Raw genomic sequence first — 17,671 nt, forward strand, 5'->3', positions numbered from 1 at the left:
GGCCAGTTCCACCCCTTACACACCAGCAACCGGGAGCTGATGAGGAGGCAGCTCCTGAAGCACTATGCTCCAAGGAAGGTGGCAAGCAGGGACAGGCTGAGGGCTGAAGGACTGTGCCCCTACAGGCACACATCTGAGCCTGGAGGCCTTTATTTTTATCCCCTAGACAAGTAATCTGTGTAACAACTTCAGAACAGCTGTAGCTCGCTTTGAACCTTCCTGCAAACAGTGCTAGTTTCCTGTTCCCCCTGGTATAAGTACAGCCGCGTGGCACAAGCCCACTCCCTGCCCGGGTGGCAGCCCCTGGGCTCTCGGAGAGGACTGCAGCAGGTCTTCTGTCACCAGCAGAGCAAGTGCTCACCAAGCATGGGAAACCTCCCCCAGCCCACAATGACAGATGCGGCAGGGTATTCCCGTGGTGTCTCACAAATTTCATTTGGATTTTTTGGGTTTTTTTTGGAGCTCTTTAGCTTAGCAAAACACTTGCTCTTCCCCTCATCAGGACTTGTAAAAATTAGGCTTTCTGCCAGCACGTGAAAGCAGAAATTGTAACTGCTTCAAAAATAAGGGTTGAAGTGAGACAGCAAAAAGTCTGCTTCACCAAATTTACATGAGAAAATATATCTTTGTAAAAGCGTGAGCAACGGTCTCAAGACTGAGCAGCTGAAGCAGAGGCAGCTGCTCAGCTTGGTGGAGACATCCTCTGACAGAAGATGCTTCCTGACCCCCAGAGAGGCCCCTCTTCTCCGCGTCCCACAGCCGCTTCCTTGTGGCTCAGGTCTCGAGCCCTCTCTTTTGAAGAAGTGGTTTCACTGTGGGCAGTGACATGCACCCTTAAGGCAACCACCTGCAGGCTCAGCTTCACTTGTGGGGCCAGGGGACTGCAGGGCACCACCAGCCATGACAGTGAGCTGGCCCCATGGCCGCCCCACTGGAATTCCATTTCAGCTAGCAGGTGAGGTCTTCTCATCACACTCCTCAGGCCCTTTCGTCTCCATTTCCCGCTCTCTCACTGCATCCCTTCACATCTTTCCTTCCTTTCTCCTTTGATTTATTTTTCTCTTGAATCTTTTATTTTCTGTCTCACCTTTCTTCTCTCTTCCGGAGATGCTCTTCTTTCTCCCATCACCATAATTTCTCCCAGCCCAGCTTGGCTTTTGCTCTCACTGCATCTGACACGTTTCATGCTCAAGGCAAAAAGTATTTAAGTTACTGATTTTTTTTTTCCTCTTTCTTCTGATGTAAATGTGTTTCCTGCTGTTAATGCTAGTTTGACCTGAACACTTTAAATAATATATATGCAATTTCCCACATAAATAATCTATGCATCAGATACCTTGATAGAGTGAAATATAATGATGCATTTTTGTCTTAGCAGGTTTTGTTGTTGTTGTTTAATGATCTAAATAGAAGAAGGCATAATATTAATATATAGAAAGTACCTTTATTTACTGTTAGAGTGAAGAGTTTTGGAATTTAAAGCTTGATTTCCTCTACTGAAAATCAACCCAACAATTAACTGTTATGAAAAAAGGAAATAGCATTTGCTTCCATCTCAAATGCCTGAAACTGTTTTTCTCTAAAATTAATGACTTGTTCCTATCAAAAATAATCTTGCTGATTCAAAATCCAGGACTGAGTGCATGTTTTTCTCGTGATTGATATAGTTCTGATGCATGCATGAGAAAGGTTTTTAACAACCTGTAGTCCACTTTCAGCTCCATATGCAGAGATAATAATATTTACTTCAAAGAGCAATTGTTAGATATTATTCATTCATGGTTGAAAGTCTACGTGAGCTATTTGAAGAGAAGGTGGAGTAAAAATGAAAATGAATATTTTATGATCTCCTGCTTTGCATGACTGCTGATACTACCAAGCAAATCCTGTCAAAGAGGGATTTCTGTGTTTTCTTCTTGACTGAGCTTTGCTAGGCTGCACAACAAAATAAATAAAAATTATTAGCATCTGGGATGTGATGGTGCCCAAAGGCCCCTGTCAGCATGGCTAGGAGACAGTTCTGCAGAGAAAGCAAAAGGTGTGAGAGCCCCAAGATGTGGTTATCCTCTAGTAGTGTTCTTTCTGTTGAGATATTATTTAGTCGAGGCAAGGTGTACAGGGAGGCAGTGTTTCTTCTTGTAAGGCTGGCTATTATAGGGGAAAAAAATGCAAATGCTTTTGGACATACAAAACAGCTAGGATCTGAAGGATCAGAGACAGAGTTGTCCGCAAAAATCCTGAGAACTGCTAGTTCCATACATGTCTGTAGCAGATCACTCTAAAAAATAATTTTGATGTAAAAAATGTTAAGCATTTAATGAATGATATCTACTTTCTTAAAAATGCCTGTGTTTCCTCTAAGAATCTGTTGTCTAGAGATAAGACCGAGTAACAAATTGTGCAGACAACAGATGGTATCCCTATGATGAGCCAATGTCATCAGAAATGGCAACACTTAACCAGAAAAGGAAAGCTAAACTATAATAACACCTGGAGGAAAATCTCCGCAATATCTTTTGACTTAAGGCAGCGGGTTGGTCTTAAAATTACAGGCTCAGAACTGCAAAAGTTTCAAGAAAGAACAAACATCTTGCCTGTGTTATTGGCTGGAAATAAATGCTCCCCAGCAGCAAGAAATTCAATCCCAAGAACTCCAGAAAACAATATATACAATACAATATATATGTAAATACAGCTATATACATTAAAAGCACTGTTCCAGTTTCTCATTTTACATTCTTCTGGTCATCCCAAGCAAGAGTTGGTGGCTAAAGGGAATGTTATCTAGCATACAATTAGCCCTGCATTAGTGGATGAGGTGGGGGCATGGATGGGGCCTGGGAACAGAGGCAGTAAGAGTTTCATGTTTTACAAACTGGAAATTTTTTAAAAAGACTTTCAATGACCTTTCATCAGAGGAAGTTTTCCATTGACAACCAGTCTTTCTCGCTTTTTTTTTATTGCACCCCTTCTTACTGAGAGATGTTCATGAAACTCAGTTTCAGGGCAGCTGAGAGAAATGGAGGTGTGAGAAGCTGCCTAAGGTCTCCCTGTGGCTGGCAAATGAGATGAAATTTTATATGAGCAAGGACTGCAAACTCATATTCTGACCAGCTGCGGATTAGATTATGGTGCGTCTGACTGAACAAATATTATAGGGCAATACTGTTGAAAACTCCCTCACAGAACATACAAGTCTCCATTACATTCCATGGCAGAGGAAAATACGAGATGAGCCAGCACACTTCTTTTTAAGGACAACCCCAGAAATGTGTGGGACCCAGCCACCTGCACAATCTGTTCATCTCCCAGCAATACACTGATTTCTCTCCAACCAAACAGCTGACAAACATTCCAGAGCAAGTTCAGGCACTGAGCCCTGCCACTGGCAGGAAGGTGAAATCAATGGGCACCCCGGGGGGAATCAAGTTTGATCTTGTCTCTTTCCCAAAACATGCAAAAACTTGGGTGCAAGCTGGTTGTGAATGCTGGATAAGGCCAGTACATGGTCTGCTCACTCAGGGAAACTGTTGGGCCCAGCAGACCACACATTTATGGTAATCCGTCACCATATATTTCATGGATCAGAAGATAAGGTATCATTCTGAAGATTCCTGAAGGTGAAAGGACTGTGCAGGAAAATGGTTATTTCCAATGGATGTAAATCTATGGGTGTTTTGCTTCTTTTGAGGTTTGGAGCCATTTGCTTTTCCCCTTTTTTTCTTCAGAGAATTCCTCTGGTTACCCATATTACAAGCTGCTGAGAAGCAGGAAGATGCCCAAAGTACAGCCTGGCTTCCAGGGCTGCCCCCACATCTCTGCCCAGTGGTGGGTGGGTGCTGCTGCTGTGGCTGCTCAGCAGAGGCAGGTTTGTCAGCAGAGCAGAGCTGTGGGCATCCTGTCCTGCTGCAGCATCTGCTTCAGGAGCCCCTCCTATAATGACCCCCAAAGTAATGTAGCATGGAGCACCTCTTGTTCACAGGCTTCTGAAAATGTATCTTTCAAAATCCCTCTAATGTCATGAAACTTACATTTCAGCTGAGAAGCTGGTTTAGATCACTAGGTTGAGTTAGGTTTTCTGAAAATCTTCCTTTAAAATGGCTGAAAAAATGAGCAGGGCAAACAGACAGAAAAGCTAGCTTATTGCCTGGATATTTAGCTCTGTTACCGTTGCAGAAGTAAGACAGTATTTACTCCTCTGTGGGTAGGTGAGATTTCCAGTGTGTGAGATACAAGGGCTAGTTTGAAAGGTGATTTATTGTTACAATATGCTCAATAAGGAATATATTGGATTTTACATTTGTACAACTGTTTCAGGATTGCAATTATTTTTAACCGTAACCTCCTAATGACACAAATAAGAACAGCTAGTATTTATTTTGTTAATTTTTACCATATTTAGTACCAAATAGCAACTATGATTTTTTTCAAATACCTTAGATTTATTTTTGTCTTTTCTTATTTGCAGCAAAATTGTTCTATCCCACTCTCCCTCTTTCTGTCCATCTTTCCTCCATATACAATTCCGGCCTTCTGTGTTCCCTCCTCATTCCCTCTTCCAGGAAAGTAAGGACAATATCATCTAGTCCGTTATAGAAACTTGTTTTCATTTAAAAGGGAAGTTTTACCATACGAGAATGACAAGAAGTATCAGTTCTTTATCTCCATCTTATGTTTTAATTTCTGTTTCAGGCAGATCTTTTTCTCCTTCTTGATTATGTGTGAGGACTCTTATACCTTTACCTTTCATTTAACTTAAATTAAAGTAGCCTTTGCCTGCAAGAAGTTAACGATTCCACTGATGTCAGTAGAAGTGCTAGAGTGTGTCAGACTGGAGTACTTTAACACAGAGCAGTTAAAAAAAAAAGAGTTAAAGAAAACTTACTTATGTCATTAGATGAGATGTATCTGCTTACCTTACTTCAGGGTTGTCTATCCCCCTTCTTAATAGCATAAGCATGTCCTTCCCATGAGCAAACATCCTCTTGAGAATAGTCAAGAATAAGGACAGCCCAATGCCACTTTCTGATTCATGGGAGGCCTCTGTGGTGGCATCACATCAGTGCTTCTTTACTCACAAAATTGTCCAATTGTTCATTGAATCACAGCAGGGTTGAGGAATGGACCCCTGGAGGTCATTTGATCCAATCCCACTGCTCAAGCAGGGCCACCTAAAGCCAGCTGCTTAGGACCCTGTCCAGGTAGCATTTCAATACTTCTGAGGGTAGAGACCGCCACCTCTCTGGGCAATGTGTGTCCATATTTGGTCACCCACATGGTGGAAAAGTCTGTGCCCATTGTTTCTGTGTCACTGGGCACAACTGAGAAGAGCCTGGATCCATCCTCTTTGCACCCTCCCTTCAGGTGTTTATATCTCTGAGCCTTCTATTCCCTCGGTTGAACAGTCCCAGTTCTCTCAGCCTTTCCTCCTAAGAGAGATGTTCCTGTCCCATAATCATCTTTGTGGCCCTCCACTGCACTTTCTCCAGTATGTCCATGTCTCTCTTACACTGAGGAGCCCACTGCTTGACACAGGATTCCAGGTGTGTCCTTGACAGTGCTGAGCAGAGGCAAAAGGACCTCTGTCTTCTGGCAAAACACCTCCTAATGTGGCTCATTGTTCACCATACTAAGTGGGGTAGAAAGGTAATGTGGGAGCCGAGAAGAAGCTCCCTTGAGAGCATGGAAGATGTGGACAAGAAGCAGAAGAAGAACCAGCCACAATGTAGGCTCTTCCTCAGAGAGGTTGCCATGGTAGCTGAGGTTTACTGTGTTTTCAGCCACTTTTCAGCCACTTCCTAAAAAAGGTGTCCTCAGCAGTCCCAGTTATTCTTTGCAAACTGGATCACAAGTGACTGGAATGGCCCAAATATGGCTAAAGCAGCAGGGATTTCAGTGAGCTCCCTGTGAGCACCAGCCTGAGCAGTCAAACTCAAAGGTTGTTTACCCACTGTGACAACAAGCTCTAGTTTAATATCTCTTCTGAAGAAACACTTTTGAGACCATTATAATAAACAGGGGCACAACCTACATGAAGGTGTTCTTCTGAGAAAGAAGTTCTTACTGTACGAGTTATTCTTATGAAATGAAAACCCGAACTTTTTTCTATTTTTTTTTCCAAAATCAGAGAATCAAGACCTCTAAGATCATCAAGTCCAAACATTGATCCAGCACTGCCAAGTGTACCACTAAACCATGTCCCAAAGTGCCACATCTGCACATCTTTTAAATACCTCCAGGGATGGTGACTCAACCACTTCCCCGGGCAGCCTGTTCCAATGAATCACCACTCTTTCCTGAAGAAATTTTTCCTGATATCCAATCTAAACTTCCTTTGATGGAATTTAAGTCCATTTCCCCTCATCCTCTGATTTGTTACCTGGGAGAAAGGGCTGATCCCCAAGCTCACCATACCTTCTTTAAGGTAGTTGTAGGCAGCAAGAAGGTCCACCATAAGCCTTCTTTCCTCCAGGCTAAACTCCTTTAGCCACTCCTCATCAGACCTATGTTCCAGACCCTTCCCTAGCTTTTTGAAGTATTTTTAAGCTTTCTGTCTTTCAATAGAAAACCAGAAAATGTTTGCTGGAGGCGCCATGGGAGAAAAAAAAAGAAAATAAAATCAGTAATCAGCGATTTAACTAACGCATGGAAGAATTTACAAGGAAATTTTGTGTCACGGTTCGTTCCCTAAGAGTATAAAAAAGCAGGGCATCTCCTCTGCAATCACACCGGAGCCAGAACTGGGCGAGTTAGGGGTCGGCGCTGCGCCTGTATCCCGGTGTCAGTCCCGCAGGAGCACCGGGATGCGCGGGATGCGCGGGGCTGGGCGGGGCCGCAGCGCCCCCTGCCGCCCGCACGCCCCGACGGCCTCCCCGGCGCTGCTGCGTGTCCGTGGTCGCGGCTCCCGCACGGACACTGTCCCGGGACAAACAGCGCGGAGTGCCAGCGCCTGGGCGGGTGGCAGAAATTGGAGAGGAGCCGGGGGGGCGGGGGAAGGGGTGGTGCCAGATGCAGGTGGAAAAATAATCCGCGTGAAGGGCTGAAGGCCATGGCAAACGAGACTGGCAGGTGACAGTAACATTCTAGGATATTGTATAGTAGCAGTGTTGGTCCTCATTATTAGTTTTTGACTCGGTACACAGACCCGAAATGAGCACTTTCTGAAAGCACACGACCTCCCCTGCTCCACTCTTCTCGCTGCTGTCCTGCTCAGTGATTCAAGTCTAGAGATTCTTGTCCCCTCCCTCTAAACCTCCACATAGAGCTATCACACTCTGTAGCTCTTCTTTCCGCCTCAAATCTCAATCATGCTTGAACATGACTGTGAATAATTAAATCAATTCCCAGGACATTTATTGTAATTAGCTGGTAAGACCAGGTAAATGACTGCTCCTGACCCAGACATACCCCAGCCAGTGTCACAACAGCTGGTCACAATTAGCATGAGCTGCAGCAGTGGCATCTTGTCACCCACCTTGCCTGTTAAACCTTGTTCTAACATGGTTATTATTCTGAAACATGGAGCAACACCTCTGGCCACATCACCATGTGAGAATGAACTCACAAGGTGCATATTTTTCTGAGCTGGGAGTTACTTAAGCTGAAAGGGTGAAGGTGCTGAGGAAGGAAGCTGTGCAAAAAGATGGGGATGGACAAAAGTTTGATGGGAGAGAAATAAGATATGGTTAAAAAATAGGAATTAATTTAAGATCAGTTCTTTCTACCTGTCCTGCCTCCCTCTGATTATTACCATATTTATACTGAGTACAATTCTCACTTCAGGATCCACCACTTTGGAGGCGATTTGAGAAAAAGGCTGCCGCATACAAAAGGGGGAGGTTTCAAGAGTTAATGAATGAATAATAAGCTAATCCATGCCACCACTTTGAAGATTTGTTTCTGGCAATTCATGACAGACATAACAACAGTTCTCCCCTGATCAGGAAGAAAATTTTGTGAAGTTGATCCAGAGTCACAGCCAGAGAAAATAGTCAGAAGCCAAATAAGACCCAAATCATGGTTTGCTTTATGTAAATCTTCTGAGCTGTAAAGCGGAGTGGGAGATTGTTCTATGTCTAGGAAAGGCCTGACTCCTATATAAAATATTAAGCATCCTGAGCTGAACACAAACACAAGATGCATCCCTCGGTATGAAGAGAAGGGTTTTCATCTTCCACAGTTCTCCAGTTCCCAAGCTATTGTCTTTCTGATTAACTCATACTTTCAGCATATTTTGGAGTGGTTTTCTCAGTTTTCCAAAGGCTATCTTTTTCACCCCCCATTTGAAAATAAAATTTTGGAAGGAGTTCCATTCATCTGATAGCTGAACTAGCTTAAACAGAGCTTCTTGGTTTGGTATCTCTCCAGCAGATTCAGGCCTTTCTTCTCAGCACCGTAACACGTAAGCTCCCTTTTTGCCTTTTACAGCCATTTCCCCAAGTATGTGCCTACACATCTTGATGAAAGCTTGGCTCTGTTTATGGCAACTAGACGTTTTTCTGGCTGCAGAGAGAACAAGACTTCTCCTACTGCCTTTATTTTTGTATAACCTATAAAAAGATAATGAAGATGGAAAGCAGGCATAAACAAACAGGCATAAATTGTTCAGAGGCAGTAATTTATTTTCATTTCAGCTTCACTCTAGTTCAGCAATAGGCAATATGATTGTGCATGCTACATATTTGATATTCTTTACCCAGTGCTTTCAGTCTCTGCAGTTCTTAATTCGGGTTTTCAGGAGGATGACTGATGTGCAGACGATAACAGCAGTCCCTGAACAGGCCAGCTAGAAGCTTAAAGATCAAGACAGCAAATTAGAGCATTACCATTTTCCCAATATTTCTTTTCTTGATTTTACTTGTTCTGAAAGGCTCATTCATGCTCTGATTTTCTATTTTGTCCTACACAAGTCTTTAAGACCTACACAAGTTTAGGCCACTCAATGTCATGTAAATACTTCTTACTATCATATTACTCATTTGTTTCTCACTGCAAAGCATCTGGAATTATGTCAGGTTCAAAATATCCTTCCTTACTGTAAAAATCTTCCTGGATTTCACAGGAATAAAGGCACACCAGAGCAGTGGTAAGCTGTTGCAGTTTACAGGAAAACGAGTCACATTTCCTCTTACACATGAGGGTGTCAGGGGGCTCACTACTTCCAGAATATAGTCCCATATACCATCCTTTACAGATGCAGTTCCAGCACATCAGACACTTCGTTTGCATGTCTCGCTCACAGTCTGGTTGCTACAGCTGTCTAACTTTTAGCTGCAAATCTTCTCCCTGTTGGTATTTAAATACACCCTTCCCTTTTCTGCTGTGGCCTTAGGAATCCTTCTAACAAGGCAACATGAGCAAAAAAGTGGATTAATGCCACATTGGGATACACTGACCTAGCTTGTACAATCAAAAGCTAAAATTATTCACAAATCAGACACCTAAAGCAAGGGAATGCTCAGCAGGCCAAATGAGTTGTGCTTTTGAGGTCATATTTTCAGGTGATTTCTGCTGGTGTATTATGCAGGTGAGTTTCCATCAGCTAAATCCCTAACTGTGAGCCAGGTGAATGGTCTCTGCTTTGAAAAGGGTGAAAGCAAAATCAGCCAAGAAACCAACAGAAGTGAAGAAAGCTGAGCAGAGAAAGACTTAGTGAAAGGCTAGGGAGGGAGCTAGAAACCTGAGTTGCACTGATGGAAGGAATTCAGCATGCTTGGTGTAGATACCTAACACATACCTGCCTTTCAGCTGCCTCTGGCACTCCATGTCTCAAGAAGTGCCATTATTACTATTTTTATTGTCAATGAATGGAGAAACATGTCTCCACAAAGAAATCACGTTCACCTTTCTTAGGAATCACACTCGGGGTCTTACTCAGACATCTGCAAAAGCAGACCATTGCCTGTGCATGCTGTGGAGAGGTGGCAACCTAAATGAAGTGTATGTTGGGTGCCTGAATGAGAAAGACGCAGCCATAATCCACATTTGCCAAGGAGAAGAGGTTGTCAAAGTGTTGCCAGTTTAGAACTCCAACAGCTCCAGAAGACACAAATGGCAAGGAGGAGATGGCAGCAACTCTTACTCATTTCTTCCTACTTCCAGTTTTGCTCCTTCATTGCCTGCAGAAAGAGACTCATCACTTTCATCCTTCAAGTATATTGTGATATATTTACCTTTTTTCCTTCTTTCAACTCTAGCTTTGTGTACCACCATCTCAGAAGCTGAGGGGGTAAAAAAAGAAAACAAAGCAAAAAGCCAAGGCCTGAAGGCAGAAATATTTCAGGTTGCCAGGAGAAAGATGTTATTTTATGATTCACTGCTTATTTGTACTGTTGACAGCTGGCTTTAGGGAATTAGTGGAAATGAGACACATTTTACCCAGCCAGTTGTACAGTCTTACTTCTATTTCGTGTAGTAGTGGGTACATGGTTACTTACTTTAAGGCTAAAAGGTGACTTTTCAAGCTGTAGTCCCTGCAGACAGGCTTATAGTAAGCATTCTGGAGGGATGATGCCTTTGAGGAATCAGAAGCTTTCCCACACAGCTCCTTATACATAAGGATAAAGGACTTCTGCTACTTGGGGCACCTGCAGCTGCTCTGAGCAGCCTCATCCAATGCCTCACCACCCTCATAGTGAAGAATTTCTTCCTAATATTTAATCTAAACCTGCCCTCTTTCAGTTTAAACCATCTCCTCTTGTGCTATCACTACCTGCCTGCAAGATGATAAAAGGCCTCCCCAGAGCCTTCTCTTTTCCAGGCTGCACAGCCCAAACTCTCTCAGCCTGTGTCCATAGGAATGGTCCTCCTGACCTCTGATCATCTTTGTTGCCCTCCTCTGGACATGCTCCAATGACTCCATGTCCTTCTGTACCCCAGAGCTGAACACAGCACTCCAGGCGGGGTCTCACAAGAGCAGAGTAGAGAGTCAGAATCCCCTCCCTTGACCTGCTGCCCATGCTGCTTTTGATGCAGCCCAGATGAAGTTGGCTCTCTGTGCTGCAGGTGCACACTGCCAGCTCATGTTGAGCTTCTTATCCACCAACACTCCCGAGACCTTCTGCCCAGCGCTGCTTTCAATCCATGTTCCACTCAGCCTGGGTTTGTGCTTGGGATTGCCCTTACCTGGGTGCAGCACCCTGCACTTGGCCTTATTGAGCATCATGAGGTTCCCCCAGATTCATCCCTCAAGGCAGCCCAGGTCCCTGTGGATGGCATCCCTTCTCTCCAGTGTGTTGACTGCAGCACACAGCTTGGTGTCATCAACAGGCTTGCTGAGGGTGCGCTTGATCCCACTGTCCGTGTCATTGATAAAGATGTTAAACCCTATTGGTCCCAATTCCGACCCCTCAGAAATACCACTCATCACTGCTCTCCACTTGGACATTAGGCCATCGACTATCCAGCCAGTTCCTTATCCACCGATTGGTCTCTCTGTCAAATTCATATCTCTCCAGTTTAGAGACAAGGATGTCGTGCAGGACAGTGTCCAGCTCTTTGTACGAGTCCAGGTAGATGATGTCAGTCGCTCTTCCCTCACACACCAATGCTGTAACCCCGTTGTAGAAGGCTGCCAGATTTGTCAGGTGCCATTTGCCCTTAGTGAAGTCATATTGTCTGTCACCAGTCACCTCCTTATTTTCCATGTGCCTTCTCATAGTTTCTGGGGGGATCTGCTCCATGATCTTGACAGGTACCGAGACTGCCTGGCCTGTAGTTCCTCAGGTCTTTTATTTCCCCCTTTGAAAATGGGACTTATGTTTTCCCTTTTCCTATCAGTGGGAACTTCACAGGACTGACACAGCTTCTCCAATATGATGGAAGGGGCTTAGCCACTTCCTCTGCTAGCTCTCTCAGGATTCCCAGATGCATCTCATCAGGTCCCATGGACCCGTTCACCTTCAGGTTCCTTAGAAGTTTTCAAACCTGATCTACAGCAGGCAGTTCTTCATTCTCCCATTCCTTGTCCTTGCCTTCTGTGGGAGGCATTGTGTATGACCATCCTCCACCTCACAGTGGGCAAACACTGACCTGTGCTGCAGGGTTTGGTGCTGCAGGGCCCTTTCCAACACAAGGATGCAGAAGGGAAGTGCAAAAGAGAGTCTGTGTTTGGTAATATGGTTTCTAAAGGAGACTCTAAAGCACATGGAGGCTTTTGGTTTTAGACATTTTCTGCAGCACTATGAGACATACTTGTAAATCGTGATGTGCCTGTGATGCCTTAGGTTTTAACTTTAACTTTTAGGTGGCCTTTCAAGGCATCACCTATGCTTTTGAAAGGTTCTCCAAATAGAGCTTCCACTCAGCTTCAATACACAGAAGAGTTAGCAAATTTTTGTGGTGTATCTGCATATTTAGTGTGGGGGGTTTTTTAAGATGTAATCTTTCTACAGTTTTATTGTATTTTAACTAAAATTATTATCCCTGAGTGGAGATCTAGACTTTACTGCATATGTTTTCTATTTCTGTTTTGCAGTTTTTGTTATGACAGCAGTTGCTTTCACTTCTACAATGACTCAAAATACATCTGAGATCACGTGTGGGTTTATCAGCCAGAAGGATGAAGGTTCAGAAGCACCAGAGACATCAGTATCTCCTAAGGTGATATAACAGAGAATGAGTTGCTTGTAAAATGTTCCTGTCCATTCCAGAAATACCTTCCCAGGAACTTACAACACCCTAAACCTTTAGAATGTGAGGACATAACAGTCAAAATAACCAGGGTTATGCCAAATATGGCTACAGAAGGTTAGAGGGATAAATATCTCATAATTCATACTTTGAAACTGTGAATAGTTAAGTACCAGTTTTCTCTAAAACTGGCTTTTTAATTGACACCTTGATACTGTCTTTTACCAGCATGCCTGAATATTGCTGGATATTGCTGGCAATGTATCAGTGTAAAAATATATATGAAAGTAAGTGCCCTTAAGAGGAGATTTCCAAGGCCATGGTGTGTGTGTGCCATAGCTGCTGGGACTGACAGGGAAGCTGCACTGCCCTCTATTCCTACCACCAAAGCCCATAAACCTCTGCCAGGTCCAAACCTTGACTTAGACACCAAAGCTGGACAATGAATCACATACAATTTTATTTTCTTCTCTTCTGACTCAAAATGGCAGAAAGCCAGGTGGAGGTGACGTGTAACTGAATTATAAATCAGCTGAGACTTGTGGTTAAAATATTTCCTGAGGATTCTTGTTTCAAGGAAATCTTATGAAATCTTTTTAATTCCTGAACAAATAAATCAATAATTCAAATAACAAATGAAGGTGTAGCAGCCAAAGCTGTGCTGTCCTTGTATCTGACAAGGATATGTATCTGACAAGGCAAAATATGGCTGCTATTTCTAGGTACTTCTCAGGTCAAAAGAAAGGAAAAAGGAGCAAGGCATGAGAAGAACCAACCAGCCAAGCAAAATGGGGATGCAATCAACTCTGTCCTTTCATAAATTTACACTGGATAAAATTCACCCAACAAAGCACTAGAGACATTTAGGGTTCCTCTTCAGAAGGAGCTACTTACGTGCCACCTTTTGCTGCAGCTAATCTTAGAGACCCATTAATCCGTTGGTGGCTTTCAGAATGACTGTGGAAGATTCTCTTTCTGTTTGCAATTCTCCTTTAGCTGTACACAGGGGTGAGGAAATGAAAACTATGACAGCATCCAGCCTGAATGTTCTTTACCTAGTATAGCCTCCAAGGAGCTGAGGAGCAGTCTAGCCAGATGATGCAGTGACAAGCAGTGAGATGCTAAAATAAACCCAAGATTCTGACCCTGCCTTTGCATCCAAGTTGCAGACAGAATAGTTCTGTCTCTATTATAGTCTTTATTGTAGTTCTGTGTCTCCCTATGGTTCTAAGCAAAAGGAAACAAAATCAAGTGTAAAGAATAACCTGTATCACTAACTGAAGTTATCACGGCTCCAGCTATGATTGTTCTGTGGTGTCTGTCTAGAGAACAGAAGTAACTAATTCAACAGGAACCCTATGGAGTTTCCTCATGTAGTAGAATTCAACATATTTATTAATAAGTTTGATGGTAGAAATGAAAACAAGAGCATCCTTTAAAAATATTTGAACGCAAAAAACCACAAACAGAGTTAATTGCTAATAAATACCTAACAGTCTGTCCTACTGCATTGCAGGTTTCTAATATTTTGGAAGATCTTGGGTGTTACTTGAATTCTCAAGGAACAGAGAACATCTACCAAACAACTAAAAATGTGGAAGCCAACGTATTTGAAGATATTGAATTAAGAATAACAATGAGCATTTCAAATATCATTTCATGTTTTTGGTTCTTTAAAAGGAGCAAAGCTTGTAAACTTTCTTTTGATGCAGAGAATAGGTAAGTTAAGGGATGTACTGGATCAAAGATCCTTTAAGAGATCTTTTCTTTTAGAATGCAAATTGAATGTTTTCTGTGACTGTGCCTGTGTTTGATTTCATGTTATGCATTATCTTTTTCAATCTCCTAATCCTTAACTCTTGTCACCCAGCAGCACCTTACCGATTGTCATTTAGATCAATGTACACATCTGAATCTTAAAACCAAGAACATTTTAAAAGAAGTTTGTTCTTTTAATTTGTATAGCATCATGCATGGGGGTCTCCAGGAGCTCTCTGACATTGATGAATTTGAACTTTGCCATGCTCACATGAGGAAAAATTGTGACTTTATAGTCAAAGAAACAGAGGCATGAAGAATTATGTGACTTTTAGGATCAAGAACAACAGCAACAGCATTCTAACTCTCACAGCCAAACCTGGACAGGAACCTGAGACTGGATAATTGCCTCCTCATGCAAAGCTTGTAGAATGAGACTGTAGGTAAAGCATTTGGCTGTGGAGCTCCTGAACTGCCTTAAGCTCAGGAAGGCCATCCTTCCAACGCTCAGCATTAAGCATGTGGTACTGTGGCTGTAAGTTCCTATGCGCTGCTTGTGTAGGAAGACACATGATGAAAGCATTTCAGGCTGAAGAGCACTCTGTAAATCATGAATACCAGTGTCTTTGAAGGGATTTTGTAAGCACTAAAGAGCTAACATTTAATTGTGTGTGCTGCATATTAGGTTCTTCATATTAGCATGAAAAATACTACTTTACTTTCTGTTTTATAGATATATTACATCTTTGGCTCTTTCCCAAATACATGAAGGACAAGCTGGAAAATACACCCTCTTGGTGACAAGTAAAACTGGCAATTACACAGTAGTTGTGCCTGTTCTCATCCGAAGTAAGTATATCCACATGAAAGGGGTCATTCCATCATTAGATTCAAGGGCAGAGGCTCAAGTTCAGTCACAGCAATGAAGCTTTCATGTGCTGCACTTCAAGCATCTTCCTAGATTAGCGTAGCACTTGGAGCTGTCTTTGGAGACTGAAGTCAGAACCACAAACTGTGTGAGAGTCGGCTTTCTCTAGTCAATAAACCATGCAAATGAACAAATAAAGATGTAAATGTGCAGAAGCTCTCTTCTGCCCTGTGAGAATTTCCCCTCTGTGTCAAAAGGGACAGATTGAGGGTGGCTTTTTTTGTGCTTTCAAGGCTCGTGGGCTAGATTTGTTTGCTTTCATTTTAACCTGGTTATTCTTGGTGTTGCTAGCTGGGTTGTAACCTGGACCAGACCAAGATGTCCCTTTTATATTCTGGTCACCCTTTGACCCACTGCCGCTTTTCCACCTATGCCTGCTTCTCTCACTTCTCTCACAGCTTTTACGATTATGTGGGTGGCAGGAGGCACACTGAAGAAATGGGAAAGAAAAGGTCCTTCTTCTCAGTGCCAGCTTTTACTTGTTCATTGTCTTTTAAAGGAAAACCCATCACTTCTGCAGCTGCTCAACACAAGCGTGCCCGAGAAGCTGAGGTTTTAGCTGCTGTTAAATGCTCATGGCAGAGCACCTGCAAGGTGCAGCTTTTTGAAAGGCTCCCAGTGGGAGCGGATTTGATAGTTTTCTCAAGGTTCACACTAGAGACATCTCTGATGCAGAGGCAAGAGCTGCAACAAAGTGCAAGCTTCTGTTTCTAACTAGGGGTGTCCAAAAACATCTCAAAAAACCCCAAAAAGACACATGGTGACATGATTTTTTAACAGAATAGAAAGACTATATTATTTTGTCTGGAAAGGGACAAATTTAAAGATAAAATTTAAAACTGCAAAAAGAAATTTCAAAGAACAGAAGGCAAAACGTCGATCCAAACAGCTAAAAGACTAGCAAACCCTTCAAGATACAGGTCTAGCAAGCATTATTACTTGCCTTGATTTTAATAAACTGTGACTAATCAACATTTGTTTTTCCCTCTTTATTTGTTTTTAAAGTATTTATTCTGTTTAACTTCTTTTTCTCTCTCTGGTGTCAGAAAAGTCACCTCCAATCTCTCCTTGTTTTATTTGAAAGCTTACTGCATGCCTCAATTATAATTTTAACAGCTTCATTGAGGGAACAAGGTATTAAACCTTTCATTAAGAATTGTCATTTCTGTATCAATTAGCCTTTAGAGGTAAAAAATGTTATTACATGTGCAAGCAAGAATAGTTTGAAACAATGTCGGTAAAGGTCTTTTCCATATCAACTGCTTGGATTGCTTTCTTTTTGCTCCTGTGAATCTAGTGTCATAATTACATCTCTCATAAAACCCTTCAGGCTAGATGTGAATCCTTCAACTGGGATCTGAATCTCTGTAGGTAAAAACAACTTCTTAGGCCCATCTTATAAGAGATAAATGAGGAAAGAAATTACAAAGCCATGAGTATTACTTTCACCTTAGCACCTCACCTTGCCCGCAATGGAAGTATGACTGAGGAAGATGTCACTTTTCCACGTGGAAGCTGCAATTTCATTGAAAGATTACTTAAAACTGGACTCGGTGCTTTTCATTTTGAGTCAAATCTTTAATAGTTTTAATACATTAAATTTTTTGTTCCTAGCCCAGTTCTGTGCCTGACAGGTTCAGGGTGCTGGGAATTGTCTAGGAATCATTTCCCTCTGGGTCACAGATGCAGGGTAGAGAAGTTTGATGGTTATCGGAAGTCATTATCACCCCTTGTGTCTCTACCATGTATCTGATCTGACTGAGCAAACCCCATTTGGTGTGCAGACTTTGTAGTCTCAACAGACACTCCACCAAAGGATGGGCTTAGGATGTGATTTCAAAATCACAGGTGCTCCTGCCCAGTGAAATGAATAGCAAGCACAGCAAATTACCTTTCAGTATCAGTCTCAGGATTATCCTCCAGTGTATAGAGGCAGGGCTTTGGTACAGGCAAGCTGTGCATTTAGCAATCAAGGCTGAAAAGCTCATGAGACCAACCCACAATATGCCTAGGGCGGAATCATTTTCTGTTCCCTCGGTGTTGAAACTCCTGAAACAAATCACAGCTCTGTAACTTTATGTACTACGAAATGAGCAAAACACTGTTTCAAAATTATTTCAGCTTTCTTAAACATTTGCATGATTTTTACAGAAAAACCAGCTAAACCCTACTTCAGGAAAAGGGAAAAATCAGATTCTATTGAGTGCATATCTGAGAGCTACCCCCAGCCCTCTGTGGAATGGATATTCTGCAAAACACCTGAAAAGAGGTATGTGTGTGTTTATATACATGTTGAATCTCTAGACTGAAAATTTGCCATCTTCTGAAGAAAAAGAGACAGGGTGAGAAGAAATT

The 17,671-nt window shown here is 42.5% G+C and overlaps 1 protein-coding gene across 1 annotated transcript in view; it reads left to right on the forward strand.

The window, feature by feature from the left end:
* The first annotated feature begins 880 nt into the window (after positions 1-880).
* Positions 881-17,671, forward strand: part of FLT3 (fms related receptor tyrosine kinase 3) — a 41,977-nt gene continuing 25,186 nt past the window's right edge. The window contains exons 1-5 of the mRNA XM_069030449.1: positions 881-955; positions 12,476-12,600; positions 14,147-14,349; positions 15,122-15,237; positions 17,468-17,585. Coding sequence (XP_068886550.1) covers positions 901-955; positions 12,476-12,600; positions 14,147-14,349; positions 15,122-15,237; positions 17,468-17,585 — 617 coding nt within the window. The 5' untranslated portion in view covers positions 881-900. The remainder of the gene's footprint in view (positions 956-12,475; positions 12,601-14,146; positions 14,350-15,121; positions 15,238-17,467; positions 17,586-17,671) is intronic.

The sequence above is a fragment of the Aphelocoma coerulescens genome, chromosome 1, assembly GCF_041296385.1.
Source record: "Aphelocoma coerulescens isolate FSJ_1873_10779 chromosome 1, UR_Acoe_1.0, whole genome shotgun sequence".
In the NCBI taxonomy this organism is placed as follows: Eukaryota; Metazoa; Chordata; class Aves; order Passeriformes; family Corvidae; genus Aphelocoma; species Aphelocoma coerulescens.